Raw genomic sequence first — 14,709 nt, 5'->3', positions numbered from 1 at the left:
TCTTAACATTTTGGCCTGAATACAGTGATTTGAAGCACAATGGAGGTGCTGTTCAGATCTGTCAATTACTGTTGGCATACTATGGAACTACCTGTTAGTTGCCTTTAAAATGAAGGATTTCTTAAAATTCTTTTTCTCATCAGCTGATCTGCAATTAGGCTGCATGAGGTTGATTTCTTCAGGGGGGGTCTGTCAGCACAAGTTTGCAAGATTCAGACCTCTCTAAGCTGCTTTGAGCAGGAAGTGTTTTGCATTTATGGAACCTACATCACAGTAACTTTCCCTATTTTATGTTTTTAGCACAAGCATTTGTTTTCACTTTTCAGTCTACTAAGGCATGAGTTTACAGGGAGGGAAATCAAGAAAAATACAGTGGCATGCATGGGGGTTTACTGACCCTTTTGCACTATATTTTCATGGAAATATTCTAGTGGTTGTTTAAACACAGTATGTTGCCAGTTATCTCAGCAGATAATGGACAGTCTTAATGCAGTGGGAATAAAACAGGGTAGTATCTGATCAAGTATCTGACATCTTCTAGTGTGTAACTTCGATGACAGCTGAACTACTCAAATGACTAGCATTAGGCAGTATGCTCACTTCTTTCCTGAGTTACTGTCACTTTACCTCGCACTGAATTGTTCCAGCACTTGACTGACAGAATTACTGCTTCAGTTGCTAACACTGATCTGGAATTTTCTAGTCAGCTGCCTCTCACCTCAATGTCTGCAGGAGAGCATATTCAGGGTCATTTTTGTGCTGATATGAACCCATTTATATCTGGGGGTCCTGGAGGTTGCTTCAGGCAGGTTTCTCTGAGGTTCCTTATGGAGCTGATCTATAACGCCTTGTGAGAGTGCACAACACATGTGATGTTGTATGGGGAAGTGAAAGTCATAGGGCTGGGTGGCTGGGCCCACTGAGTTGTAAATGGAATAAAATCCAGCTGGAGGCCAGTCACCAGCAGCGTCCCCCAGTGCTCAGTAATAGGGTCAGTTCTCTTCAGTATCTTTATCAATGATCTGGACAAGGAGACTGCAAGCTTACTGACAGTGCACACAGTGTTGATCTGCTCGAGGGTAGGAGGGCTTTGCAGAGAGATCTGGGTAGGCTGGACCAATGGGCTGAGGCCAACTGTATGAGGTTCAACAAGGCTCTGTGCTGGGTGCTGCACCTGGGGCACAACCCCATGCAGTGCTACAGGCTGGGAGATGAGTGACTAGCTGAAAAGCTGCCTGGCAGAAAGGGACCTGGGGGCAGTGGTTGATAGCTGGCTGAATACGAGCCAGCAGTGTGCTCAGGTGGCCAAGGCCAATGGCATCCTGGAGAAGACGATGCTTAGGGGAGACCTTATTGTTCTCTACAGCTACCTGAAAGGATGCTGTAGTGAGATGATGATTGGCCTCTTCTCTGACTGAGAAGCAATATGCCTCAAGTTGTGCCAGTAGAGGCCTAGGGTTGATATTAGGAAAAACTTCTTCACTGGAAGCATTATGAAGCATTGGAAAAGGCTGCCCAAGGAAGGGGTTGAGCCTCCATCACTGGAGGTATTTAAAAGATGTGTAGATGTGGTGCTTAGGGCTATGGGTTAGTGGTAGCCTTGGCAGTGCTATGTTAATGGTTGGCCTTGATGATCTTAGAGGTCTTTTCAAAACTAAATGAGTCTATGGAAAACAACTTCTGCATGTTCTGTAGTCTGTATGTTTACAAAATGAAAAGCTTGAAACTAAGACACATGCTTCTTTCTAGACTAATCACCACTGAGATGGTTAGAGTTCTTCTGGTGGGGTATGTCCTTGTCCCTTTTCTGAAGTAGGCAAATGAAAGTTCTGAAGATACTTTACATAGAAAAGCAATCTAAACAATATGCGTGCACTCCTCCTCCTATCTCAGAAGAAAATACTCCATATTTAGAAACCATACTTAAGAATACTATCTTACACCAAAACCCAAAGAATCCAACTACCCGTTCACATGTTTTCAGCTGTGTTTTTTTAAAGTTAAACCAGCCGGAAAGGTGGCCATATGCATCCTCTCCTTTAAGACACTGCATTTCTGCACACATCACTTTTGAAAATTGTCTTTTAGCCTCATGTACCATTACTGGTAAGACTAACCTATGGAACTTGCCCTCTCCAATCAGCATGAATGGGTAGTTTCAGTGGTTAGGCATGCTGGCTTGGACAATGCTGTATCAGATTAGAACACTTATGTTGCAGGTTGAAGCATCAGTTTAACTTACAAATAAATAGTCAGTCCTTAAGAGGTCAGTTTAAGCTGTACCCTAAAATCGTGTAGCACTTTATCCTGTGCCTCAGATCAGATCCACAGTAGAAAACCACATTCCCTTCCTCTTGTAAGGATCAACTTGCAACTAAACGTTAGTGATTCTTTGGTTTTGTAGACAATGGTGACTTGTACAACAGTCTTTCCTTACTCAAGTGGTTTGCATTTGAATCTGGAAAAGCAGATAAGTAATTAATGGATTATTTTAGGGGTTATACCCCTATCACATGACTATTGTCATCCATTTACATTTTAGCCAGTGTATGGAAAGGGTTGCCTTAAAGCTACCTCAGGGTTTAAAACAGTCAAAAGGGACAGAAGGTGCAGGCTGTTGCATTTGATTTATGAGTTATGCAAAAGAGTAACATGTTTAGAACCTCATTCAAATTACTACCTCTGTACAGTGAAGAAACTACCCCTACAAACTGGACATGTTAAATGTTTGCTGAGTCTACTCTAGATGATTCTTTTTGTACTTTTTTAAAATGGGTCTAAGATACTTACTGACTTGAACAGTCTCCTTGACCATTTATTATCCTGTTTTGTTTATGCTACATAATGAGATGGTAGGAAATCTAGTACATACTCTAATATTAAAAATCAACCATGCCAGTCTTGTATAGTAGCTAATATACGTAGCTTTTACCTTTCTTCCCACATTTAGTTCTTTCCTGTATTTTTCTATTTCAACTGTGTGTTCTGCATAAATGGTTAAAATCCCAAGCTTCTGTATTTGCAATATGCAGACTGATCTGGATCAAAGATCTTTAAAAAACATTAGCAGTAGCTCTTCTATTCATCCTTCACACCAATAAAAGCACTGCCATGCTTGTTAAAAGATGTTTAAATAAGTGTTACAAACTTGTAGAGTATGTTCAGAGTAAATCATTTTTATTTAATGGAGTGTAGCAGCAACATTAACTATTTGATAAACATTTCTCTACAGTTAAGTGGATACATTTAAGTCACTGAAATGCCTTCCATAGGAACACACTAATGCTCATATTTCATTCCTTACGCAGTAACCTCAACCGTCCAGTATTTAATTATGTGCAACAAGCACTATAGAAGCAAGACATTACAAAGTGTAAGTGTGTAATAAGCATGGTGGACTACAGGAAGTTAGTATATGAACACAAGATATAATTAGGAGCAAGCATAAGCCAAATGAAGGTCTTCAGTATGCACCAAGATAAAACCCAAGCGAGATTAATTGATTCTAGCTCTCAAATAATGTTCTGTAACCAACTTTGTTATTGCTGTTTCTTAGATGAAGCACAGCCAGTAAGATTGATGGCACTAGGACAGCTATACAACAGGTAGTTGTCAGCTCAACTGCAAAATAATAGCAGATAATTTTTTCTAAGGCTGCTACCTCTATGGCAGCTGCCTCACACCTGTTTTATTCTTCTCTGTTGTGGATAGGGTACAATACCTTGGAATTTTTTTCCAGGTCGCATTATACCTCTAAAAATGTGTAAGGCAAGCTTTTGTAAAGCTCACTCTTTTCATAAGGTATCAGGGGACAGCTGAAATATTAAAGGCATCACACAAGTCATGCAAGACATTAGCTATATTCCTGGTTTTTAAAATACCAAGATAGTGGAAATAATCCTATCTGAAAGCAAACACATGCACCTGCAACACAAAGACCTGTAAAGGTCCTGACAAGACCAGTGTTAATATGCACTGGAAATAAATCTAAACACATTTCTTCTCATAAAAAAAGAAGTCTTACTCTCTGCAATGCAGTGCACTTATGTGAACCCATAGTCCATCTTAAGACAGAAAAAAAAACATAAAAAATACCTTTGAGGAAAAGGCTTTGCTTACCAGAATAACACACACTTAATAAGAACCTCTGTCTTGTTAACAAACTGTATCAATGAGTGACTCCCTCAAAGTTTTAGAACACTTTTTTTTTAAATGTAAACATTTATCTATTGATCTGTAATACCCACTTTCAGATTTTAAGTCAGCTGTAAACATGCTTCTTATCACCTGGCCCTGAAGTTATCCTTGGTTTATTTTTATAAAGACTCCATTTCTTCTTGGTCATCTGGATACTCGGTAAGATCCAAAGTCAGTACCTGACTGAACATACCATTATCATGCTGAAAAGAGGAAGAATCACATAATTCAAAACATTTCTGTTACTTGAAGTAAACACTTCATAAATGACTGCGATACAATAATGAGCTTGAGTTACCAAAGTGGTCTTTTCATCAAATCAGTACATGCAGTTACATCTGAAAACAAAATTGTTCAAACCTGGCAACAACTTCATACATAATTCACTAGTAATTCTGCACATGTAAATTAGTACTTCAACAGAACCAGCTTGTGTTAGTTAACAAAACTTAGTAATTTTTACCTCTGGACACACTCCAATCAATGCATCTGCTTTGGAATAAAACTCTTCCTTCAGAGAAATAACTATCATTTGAAACTGTTCATGTGCCTGCTCCCTAATGAAACTTGATACCTTTAGAAAGAAGCCAAATGATAAAGTTAGTTCTGGCCAACTGAAACCATGCTGTAATTACTATAATCATGGAATGGTGAGGAAAGAACTGAACTACATTAGCATCGGAAGTCATTGATTCAGTTGTGAAATAAGGAAGATAAAAAAGAGAAAACTGTCTTAAGACATACAATGCATATTAAGAACCTCCCTCTGATTTGCTGCTTTGCTAACAATCATTCACTCCAATGAATAAAGCTACAGAAGAACATCAGTGCCAATGGAAGTTATTTTATGTATTAGAATTTAGAAGGGAGGTAGAAATTCCCAAATCTGAAAAAAAAAAACGTGAAAAAGCTGTTACTGGTTGTTTACTAGTATTCATTTGATGTTAGTCCACATTGTAGGTGACAATTTTTTCCCCAATGATCTGCAAAATGAAAAGTACAAATAATAAGCTATAAACTGGAGACTGAATAAGGCAGCACCCCATAATATAAATTACATAGTAAAGGAAAACAAGTACTTTTTTAGTGAATCTGTACAGTTTTATCCATGTGTGGTGGAAGATATTATTTGATATCATTTGAGGAACAGCCTGTAGTGAATTACATCATTAACATTCAATTTATGATATAATTACAAGAAGATTATTGAATATCTGCTTTAGCAAATCTTTAAACCAGAAAAACATGAAAGAAAAAGATTTCTTCATTCAAAGCATAAAAGCTAGATACCACAGAGTACCAGCAACATATAACATTTCCACATATCATTTTTGCTCACTTGCTGTATTAAATGCCTGTGAAGATTTGGGTGCTTTCCAGAATCAGGCTAATAAAAACTGCATCTTACTGATAAGGAAAGAGATAAAGAAGATGCTGGGAGCAGGGAAGGGATTTTGGTTTTGCTCATTCTGCAGTTTAAGACACTTCATACATGCTTAGAGTGTAGTCTAACTCTCTCTACAGGCAGCTCTAGATAGATATTCAAACTAATGAAACAATTATTTATTTAGGAAACCACTATTTTGTTACCCTTGTTCTGAATCACATGGGCAGCTACTCTGCAAGTAGCTAAGTAGCTATCCGTTACAGCCTCCATCACAGGCTGCCTGCTTTATGTAAAAAGAGCAGCCACTTTGATAAACTCCCCCAGCCCCTTCCATGCCACATGCAGTGGCAGGAGCAGCAGACAGGAACTGTTTGGTTAACAACTGTTAATGTGACTCTTTTGGAAAATACTTAGTGAGCAATGAATGTGTTTTTTAATGTAAAGAGAAGTAAATCAATCAGATCAGAAATATGTTTTAATTAAGAAACTAGGCTACTCATTGCTTATAGCATTCTGAGAAGGAATATTGCTTAGCATATTCTAAGATATGAAGTGGACATTTCTCCTGTCAGAGGTATCAGAATAAGCCTGCGGAGAGAGGCAAATTGCAGAAAACTCACTGCTGTGTCTATCATCAGTTGCGTTAAGGCAAAATTTGTAGTCTCTATGGAAAGAGAGAGCGTTACCAATGAAGCCACAGAATGCATACATAATTGATGAGAAAGGTAAAACAGGAGAACTTGCAGGCAGTCTGGTTAACTCTGTAGCAATCTTCAGCAGCCAGAATTAAGACTCCAGAATTAAGAATAACATCCAGAAAATGCAATACTAGTATTTAACCAAAACACATCACCTTCAACTGTTGTGATAAGCCGTAGTGGTCCTGAGTGAAAGGCTAATAACTAGAGAAGTATCCTGTTGGATTATGGAGGTGTTTTGTGATCACTTCATTTGTAATCTCATTAACAATCACGTAATTGACAGGCTAACTCTAATGCTTGCTTAGGTATCTTCATTACAGTTCTATTACATCTGATCTAGTATCGCTGAAACATGGTAGACTGTGTTAAAACACATGCAGCATACATCATCTCCTCAAAAGTAGCAGATGATGGGTACCCCTCACGGACTTGGATCCTGTGAAACCTTCAAGGAACTTAGATTCTGGAAAAGGCGTCTCCCAAGGCTTGAGGGGTGAGTAACCTCTGAGAAGGAATTCTTCCATCCAGCAGGCACAACTAATGGATCTTCCTAAGCTGTTTACTACGGAGGTACCCTCCAAGCAAACTCTGCAGTGCGCTTGACACAACACAGTTAGATCCAGTAGGAAAACAAACCAAAACTGTTTGGTGTTCATAAAATTGCTCTCATTAAGTAAGTTCTACCAAGACTGACATCACTGTTAATACTGGTAGAAATATGCCTCTTACTTTTAGTAGAAAGGAATATTTCCATAATTAAAAAAAATCCATGTACATGTGGAGATCTTTTTGATTCCTCTCCTAAACAAGGACTCCATGTACCATGTCTTCTCTTCCCAGAGACTGACACCTAGAGTTGGCAATCTTTCTTTGTATTCTGTCATAGTTTTCTTTCTAGTGACTAACTGCTACCAAAAGGAAAAAAAAATGAAGCAAGAGCAACTGGAAGCTTTTTTTCAATCAAACAAGAATTCTAAAGTGACTGGAGTGATAGCTCTTAATTGGTGCTAATGAGGATGAAAATATTTAGTAAGCCAATCAAATTAAATATATAAAATTAATACTCCAGTAATAGAATGACTTGATTTTCAACACCCAGATAGGCTCCTTTCTGCTTCTTAGTATTAAGGGAACACAAAGTCCTTAAAAATTCCAACTAAACAAACCCAATCACAGATGACCTTTATGTTCGATTTTATCACACCCGTTCATGCTGCGTAATTTCATAGTCCTGACCTATTTTCTCCAATTCAGTTTTGAGAATGATTAAGATACTGTTAGATTTATGAATTTAAACCTAGCCTTAGTCAAGCACCTCATATACAACATTTTATTTCTGTTCTAAACATATCATATTTTGAAATGGGTTAACACAGTGTAATCAATCTCTTTACCCCTACAACCTCTAACAGTAAGTAGCCATCCTTCTGCAAAACGTACCATTATATTGCAAATAAAAGGATAAGGTAAAAAGGACCAACTTACTTTATCAATGTTTGTGTTATCCAGGGCAGCATCTATCTCATCTAAAATAAAAAAAGGTGCTGGCCGAAAACTGTGGAAGAAAATACAGTACTTTGCATTTAGGTGCAAAAATATTAATAAACATTTTGATTACTTTGCGAGTTACTATCATAAAATTCTCATAAAAAGTAATGACAGGTAAGGGATTTTAGTAAGTGACTGTATGCTGTATTAGCAGGTTTGTAGCATATATAAGTATGCTTTCTTCTTGCAACTTAAGCAGCCGAATACTTGGAAAATACAAGAATTTCTTACCTGTGTATAGCAAATATAAGAGCCAGAGCTGCCACAGTTTTTTCTCCTCCTGACAAACTGTCCATTGGCATAAATCGCTTCCCTGGAGCCACACAGTTAAAGCCAATGCCTTCTAGGTAAGGCTCCTCGGGATTTTCAGGACTAAGGAATGCCTGGAAATGTATATATTTCAATATTAATGACATTTATAAAATTATTATGATGGGTATTTCTAAGATTAAATACTGAGTGAGCTAGGTTTGAAGCTGGTAAATCAGCTTCATTTGTTGTAAACACTTGTTCATCCTTACTGAAGAGCAGTGCTATGAAACTTCCCAGTGAACATTCCTCTTAATGAAACACAAGCAAGGAAGCTAATTAACAAAATTATTTTGAAAAGGCTCCACATATTTGTTATTTACAAACTTTTACCTACTAAATAAATTTGTTTTTCAAACTTTTATGTAGTTTTTATTTTTCTAATGAAAACTCTACTATGAAAACAGTTTTCTTTATGGCTTGGAAGTAAAGATAGTTCAAAAACTACTTATTTTTTTGGTGAAGCATTAGTTTATAAAATCTAGCTTTGAGTTGCTACTACAGTTCATGCTATCTGAAGAAAGATTTTAATATAGGTGGGCCTTCTCCTATACTTTGTATGTCAGTTCCCACATTTAAAATTTACAACTATTATTTTAAAGGAACAGCTATTTTACTAAAACATTAAAAAGTATGACAGAAACTAAATGGTATATGGTTTATGACACAAAGACCTGCCTACTATATAGTCTAGGTTAAAAGGTATGGGACCAGTGATCATAAGGAAAGAAATACTTGACTATACAGTCCAACCTAGAAGCAGAAAGGATATGTTTAAAGATATTTTAGCATTTACTGAATTTAAATTAAATAAATTTAAATATATAAAGCATTTACCAAGTATATGATTCTGAAGGAAAACACAAAATCTGAAGTTTAAGATGACAAAACTTCAAGCCTGCACTCTAAACATTCAGCCACCTACTGAATCTGATGTGACAGAAGTGTTTGGGTGTTTCCTCTTTACTTGCAGCATTAATATTGAAACCATAGCAAAGATTAATTGTGACATAATTTTTCCACAGATCCCTTAAATGTTACCATCATATTAAGTCTATCATTTAAAAAATATACTTAAGAGGGACATAAGAAGTGTCAGAACATCATACAAAAAAACAGCACTGAAATATTAATTGATTTTTTTATAATTATCGATACTAATGATTAAGTATTTTGAATTATTTGTCACTGGTAACACTTCAAGCTCACATATCTGTCTGATGTCAAGCATGGTCTGGTGTATTATTCTCCTCCGATCTTAAAATTCTCAAGTCATTATTATTTAAGTTCCTCCTTCAGAGCTGAAACTGTCTTAAGGATACTAAAAACAATAAGTCTTCTTATTCTGTATAACAAAGTTTCAGGTACCATTTTCAGCCAAGTACCAGAGAACATGACACACCTGAGCACTACTGTTCCTGCAAAGTTTTTTGTAGATCTGATCAATAGCTATGGAGGCATGCTCAAAGCACCGGCTAAAAAGCTCGTATCTCCTTTTCTTCACCTGTTCAAATTCTTGTTTGGATATTCTGGCCTCCTTTCTGCTGGTCTCAAAAGCTATTAAAAAAAACAAACAAACAACAACAAAAACAAACACTAAAATTATTCCATAACAAGCCTCTAAGAAAATACACAGAACAAATATGTATTGTACCCCATAACAAGCATCAAAGGAAATACTACAGAAAGAGGTTCCAATGCACATGCAAGCAGCGTATCAACGCTGAGTTTCCTTCCAGACTTCAACTGGTGGCCCCCAAAACTAGAAAGTTGGTATGTATTCAGTCTGTTCTATGCCACATTGCTCTGGACTAAGCAACAAAATTTTGCCTCACAATTGTCTCTTTACGCTGGCTGGTCTAAGTAGCACCAGAGTTTACTGATAACAGCTTCAGAACTCCTTGGTTTTGGTAGCATTTTAATGTCTGTGATGTTCTTTGAGGACACCAGTAATTTGGTAGTGATGCTCATGTCTGATTCTGGGCAAACTTTTAATTATGAAAAAATAGAAGAATTTTACTGTTGAAGTTAGCCATTTTTAGAAAATAAGTAGAAATACTTTATAATGCCATTTGGCCAAGAAATTGCTTGTGATTGCTTGTGCAAAGCGATTCTTTGCTACACATACAAACTGTATTTTAATAAAATACTGCAAAATATATTTTAATACACTACTTACATATAATTAGAAAGACAACTGGGGATAAACACTTAAGCACAGGAAATACCTCAATGCCCAAAAGAAGCAAAACCACCAAGATTGACCCCAGAAAAAAAAATAATTTTAATTAGGGCGAGAACTCTCACAGCCACTGAAGAGATGAATAGGACTCAGTGTTACCATTCATTGATTCTTGGAACTTGTCCCGAGCTATCTGTAATTTCTCCAATGCTCTCAGGTTTGGAGCAGCTGTCTTCATTAAAGTACTCTCTTTAGATTTCATTTCCTGCTGCATTTGGTTCAGATGCGCCTCTCTTTCTTCATCAGACTCCAGGTCCTAAAGAAATAAACAACACCAACAAAAAAACAGAGACATAAAATTTGCTTTTAGGCCAAGACATTTCAACACATACAACAAACAGTCATGGTTTCTGGAGAAGCACCCACTCATCTAATAGTTTTATCTGGAAACACAACTAAACAAAAAACTCAACCCAGGATCTTAGCTCTCTGAATCAATTTACTAGGTCCTAAGTATTGTTCTACAAGACCTTTAAAAACAGACAAATTTCCTTCAGCATAGAAGTCCATGTTTAAATACAACACAAGAGGGAGACTAGCAGAAATCACTACTTGATTTCTTTGAAAAGCTTTCAAGACACAATCTTGAAGACTTTTTGAGATAAGTTAAAATGACAGATTCCTCCTTGTTCTGCACCTAACCTCTGATGCTTAATTATTTTCCTGATTAAAAAGAAACAGATACACACACAAAATCCAGCTAAGAATATGTGACTGTTACATAGGGAAATATTCTAAGTTTCAGTTTCTGAAAATACTACAGAAAGAAGATGGTGCAGCTCCCTCATCACCTCTGGCAGCCAATCCCTAGTTTTCTAGAGTTTTGTGTCATAACCTATTGTGGTGGAAATTAAAGGCAGAAGGTAAAGAGCAAGGAAAAAAAATCGTTTATATTTACTATTTCTCTATTCTATTCTTATGGTTTAAGTAAGCGTTAAATTAAATTTAGTAACGTAGTTAACCAAGCTATCTAAAAATCCCATATATTGCTATGTACAATTACAAAACCAAAACAAACACAAACACACACTCTTTGGCTTACCAGTGTTTTAAAAATCTTTCAATTGAAGGCTAAGGTGAGGACTAAAATGTCAACAAAATATTTTAAATAAAACTGTGTTTATTTTAAACAAGAGATTACCTTCAGGTCACTTGCTAGGCTACTGTAGTCTATCTTAATTGCCTCTTCCCTCTCATAGATAGTTGTAGTCTGAGTGCCTTCCATTTCAGTTCCCAGCTATAAATACAGTGGACATTCCAGTTCAGAAATATGAAAAGTGAAGTTTTAAACTCTTTAAACAATACATTGAAAGGACAGGAAAAGACAAGACAGTTGTAAGAGGGTATGAGGTAACCTTTTCACTGCTCCTCCCTCATCCAAAACTTAAGTAACTTAAGATCCTACAAATCTAAAGAAATAAATGCACCTTTTATATAAAGATGAAAATACCTGCCAATTTCAGTTTAAAGCTAAGATGAAAGCAGCAGTAATATATTTAAAATCTATTTAGAACAATTTGCTCACTGAAAATCTACCATTATCTCTTGATGGGAAGTAATTTACTTTTCTGTAGTAATTCATTCCCCTTTCAAGAAAAGGCTCTGCAGTGTGTAAGTCAAGGCATTTCTTCTATTCAGTTGGCCTCAGAAAAAAAAATTAATTCTGTTTAACACAGGCAGCGCATCTACTGGACTCTGTAAGTCTCAATTTTAAACAGCTGCCTGCCCTTGAATGAAACATGTATCATTATCAGTTCCTTTCCTACCAAACTTCTTTCTCAGAACCAAATATAATAATGTCCTCTCAATGTTATGACCTAGCAATCAAATTTGTTACTCCTACTGCGTACCTCCTTGTTTTCTGTCTTCCATATTCATAAACCGATAATTGAGCTACCTACCTACATACTCTGATGATTATCAATTCATCTCTTTCCCCTTCAGATAAGCGCCTATTTCACTGTCTTCATTTTTGCTTCTGACCCACCCATTTATACCTATCATCCAATAAAACCACCTAAGGAATGAGCTCAACAAGATTCCTTCCAAATTTGCAGACACAACTCCCTCAAAAGCAATAGTGCGTGTTTTTTTGTTTGTTTGTTTGTTTTCAATAGTGGAGAAAGTATCATTTCTTCTCACAAGAGATCAGCTGGAGAAAGAGGGAAGACTGAGAAAAACAGTGAGGTTCAATCCCCTGATAGCGGAAATATTTCTGTTTTAGCCTATCCCTGATTTCTGTAAGTATCTATATCTACTGAAGACAAAAGGAAGATTTTAGACTGTATTTATGTTATGAATACATGATTAACTAAGTATTATCTTGACCCATGTACATGCCACATTTACTTATGGTTGACTTGAACCTTTTGTCTATCTTATGTCTACCTAGAATACTCCTTCAGGTCAATTTGTACAACTGATTTTAGATATCATGCAGGAATACTTTTCAAGCACAGGCAGAAACACTTGCAAACAACATTTCAGCAGACAAAAATAAACAAAAATCCTTCCTTTGAAAGAAGAAGGCCTGATCATATCAAAGCAATTAATTTATTTTAGCATTAGTCTTTGAGACAACCAGAAAGCAAATAAGAAAAAAAAATCATTAAATTCAAGACTGGATAATTGCTCCTGCATGGTATCTATCTTACATAAACATTTTAAGTACCTCTATTTCACTGATATCATCCAGTGATCCAAATAGGAGATTTATTTTCAAGTCCTGCACCTTGCACTCAAGAAGCATATTATGTCTTCTTAATCTTTTATCTTCCAATGAGGTTTCTATAGCTGCAGCTTCCTTTTGTAATTTTGCAGCTTCCCTTCATAAACAAATGGGACAAAACCATTAAGAGCAGCAACATCACTGCCAATAACATCTACAGTCATACAGCATGAAAAACAGTTACCTTTGCAATCCACATCAAAAATAAAGTGGTACTTAAATTTCTCCATCCTCTTTATGACCTGAAAGCACCAAGATCCTACAAGTCTGCGTCAACATATGTTTTTTAAACATCATAAATTTAACGATTAAGAGACAGAACATTAAACACATTAGTAATAAACAAGCATGAGGAAACTGAAATGTAAACTGTCTCTAAAACAGTTGACTTAAAAGAAGGATAAAGACAAAACCGTGACAAAAAATTAACATTAGGTTAAGGTATCCAACACTTGAAAGGACTGGAGAAAATTGGAACGCTAAAATCAGAAAAAAATAAAAATCTCATTAAGTAAACTAGCTGTACAACCTGAATGAATACATAAAACTATCAGCAAACATCTGCAGTAAAACACTTCAAGAAGCGTTTAACATCTTTGAACATGTTCCCTTCAGAACTATCACTAGCTATATAAAATATATATATATATATATATATATAAACTATGTAGAATAACATTCTCATTATGGGATGCTCTCATGAGGTAATCTCATCCACATTACTTTTGGGAACCACAAGTGGAAGCCCTTTTTACCTCATGCATACTGTAAATGCCAGTTACCATGTCTCTAATGATCTTTCACATGAAAACAGAACATGAAAAATTCAGACATCGCAAGAACTCCTCTAAAGATTATAGCGTATCATTTTTCTCAGGCATATAATTCATAATTACCTATTAAGAGTTAACAACTTCTTTCTGAATTCTTCAACTTCACTTTGGGTTTTCATAATCTCAGATTTATGAGCACTTAATGTATCCTTAAGATGTTGCTCCTCCTCCACAATTTCGTTCACTCTTTTTAGATGTTTTTCCTCATCCTGCATCAAAATATTTTCATTTTTAACCTTTTACCAAAAACTTTTTAGTATACAGCTATATATAAAGTTGATGTTTAAACCCATTACAATACTTCAAAACGTGTTGCAGCACAGTCTGAAGGGCATGGTGAAAAAAGCCCATCTTACACATTAGAATATCCAGCTGTTTTGTATACTTAGGCATGGCCAGCTCCAGATTTGTGACTGTACCAGACTAGAAGGTAATGCCACCAAACAAGGCAGGGATCCTAAGACTCCTACAATCCCATGGACTACTCTTTTCCTCAGTTATTCCCATAGCCCTACTAAAAAGATCCCATCTGCTGCACTTGTACGACATATTTAGCAACACCTTAGATACCTGAAATTATTTAAAAAGTATTGTTCATTAGAAGAGAAATCCTGAGGCAATCTGCATAAAAGAAAGAATCTCTGAAAAGTATCTGCAAAGGAGCAAAACACAACTGAAGTACTTTACGTAAGTCTACCCCTACATAACCCATACAACTGCTAAATTGCTAGAAATGAGGTGCCAGAATATAGCAAACCTAATGT

At 36.2% G+C, this 14,709-nt stretch overlaps 1 protein-coding gene across 7 annotated transcripts in view; it reads right to left on the bottom strand.

The window, feature by feature from the left end:
* Positions 1 to 3,309: 3,309 nt before the first annotated feature.
* Positions 3,310 to 14,709, bottom strand: part of SMC1B (structural maintenance of chromosomes 1B) — a 35,931-nt gene continuing 24,531 nt past the window's right edge. For 4 of the 7 annotated variants that reach the window (XM_072041255.1, XM_013101196.5, XM_072041259.1 and 1 more), the window contains 9 exons: positions 14,009 to 14,154; positions 13,056 to 13,209; positions 11,526 to 11,621; positions 10,484 to 10,640; positions 9,545 to 9,699; positions 8,065 to 8,216; positions 7,771 to 7,840; positions 4,661 to 4,771; positions 3,311 to 4,400 (listed from right to left, as the gene is read on the bottom strand). In XM_072041255.1, the coding sequence (XP_071897356.1) occupies positions 4,317 to 4,400; positions 4,661 to 4,771; positions 7,771 to 7,840; positions 8,065 to 8,216; positions 9,545 to 9,699; positions 10,484 to 10,640; positions 11,526 to 11,621; positions 13,056 to 13,209; positions 14,009 to 14,154 (1,125 nt within the window). In that variant the 3' untranslated portion in view covers positions 3,311 to 4,316. Of the gene's footprint in view, positions 4,401 to 4,660; positions 4,772 to 7,770; positions 7,841 to 8,064; positions 8,217 to 9,544; positions 9,700 to 10,483; positions 10,641 to 11,525; positions 11,622 to 13,055; positions 13,210 to 14,008; positions 14,155 to 14,709 lie in introns of all 7 variants that reach the window. The other 3 variants (XM_072041264.1, XM_072041277.1, XM_072041247.1) reach the window with 1 other exon arrangement.

The sequence above is a fragment of the Anas platyrhynchos genome, chromosome 1 (genome assembly GCF_047663525.1).
Source record: "Anas platyrhynchos isolate ZD024472 breed Pekin duck chromosome 1, IASCAAS_PekinDuck_T2T, whole genome shotgun sequence".
Lineage (NCBI taxonomy): Eukaryota > Metazoa > Chordata > Aves > Anseriformes > Anatidae > Anas > Anas platyrhynchos.
The sequence above is the reverse complement of the archived record's forward strand: the minus strand, read 5'-3'. Positions and strand labels throughout refer to the sequence as shown.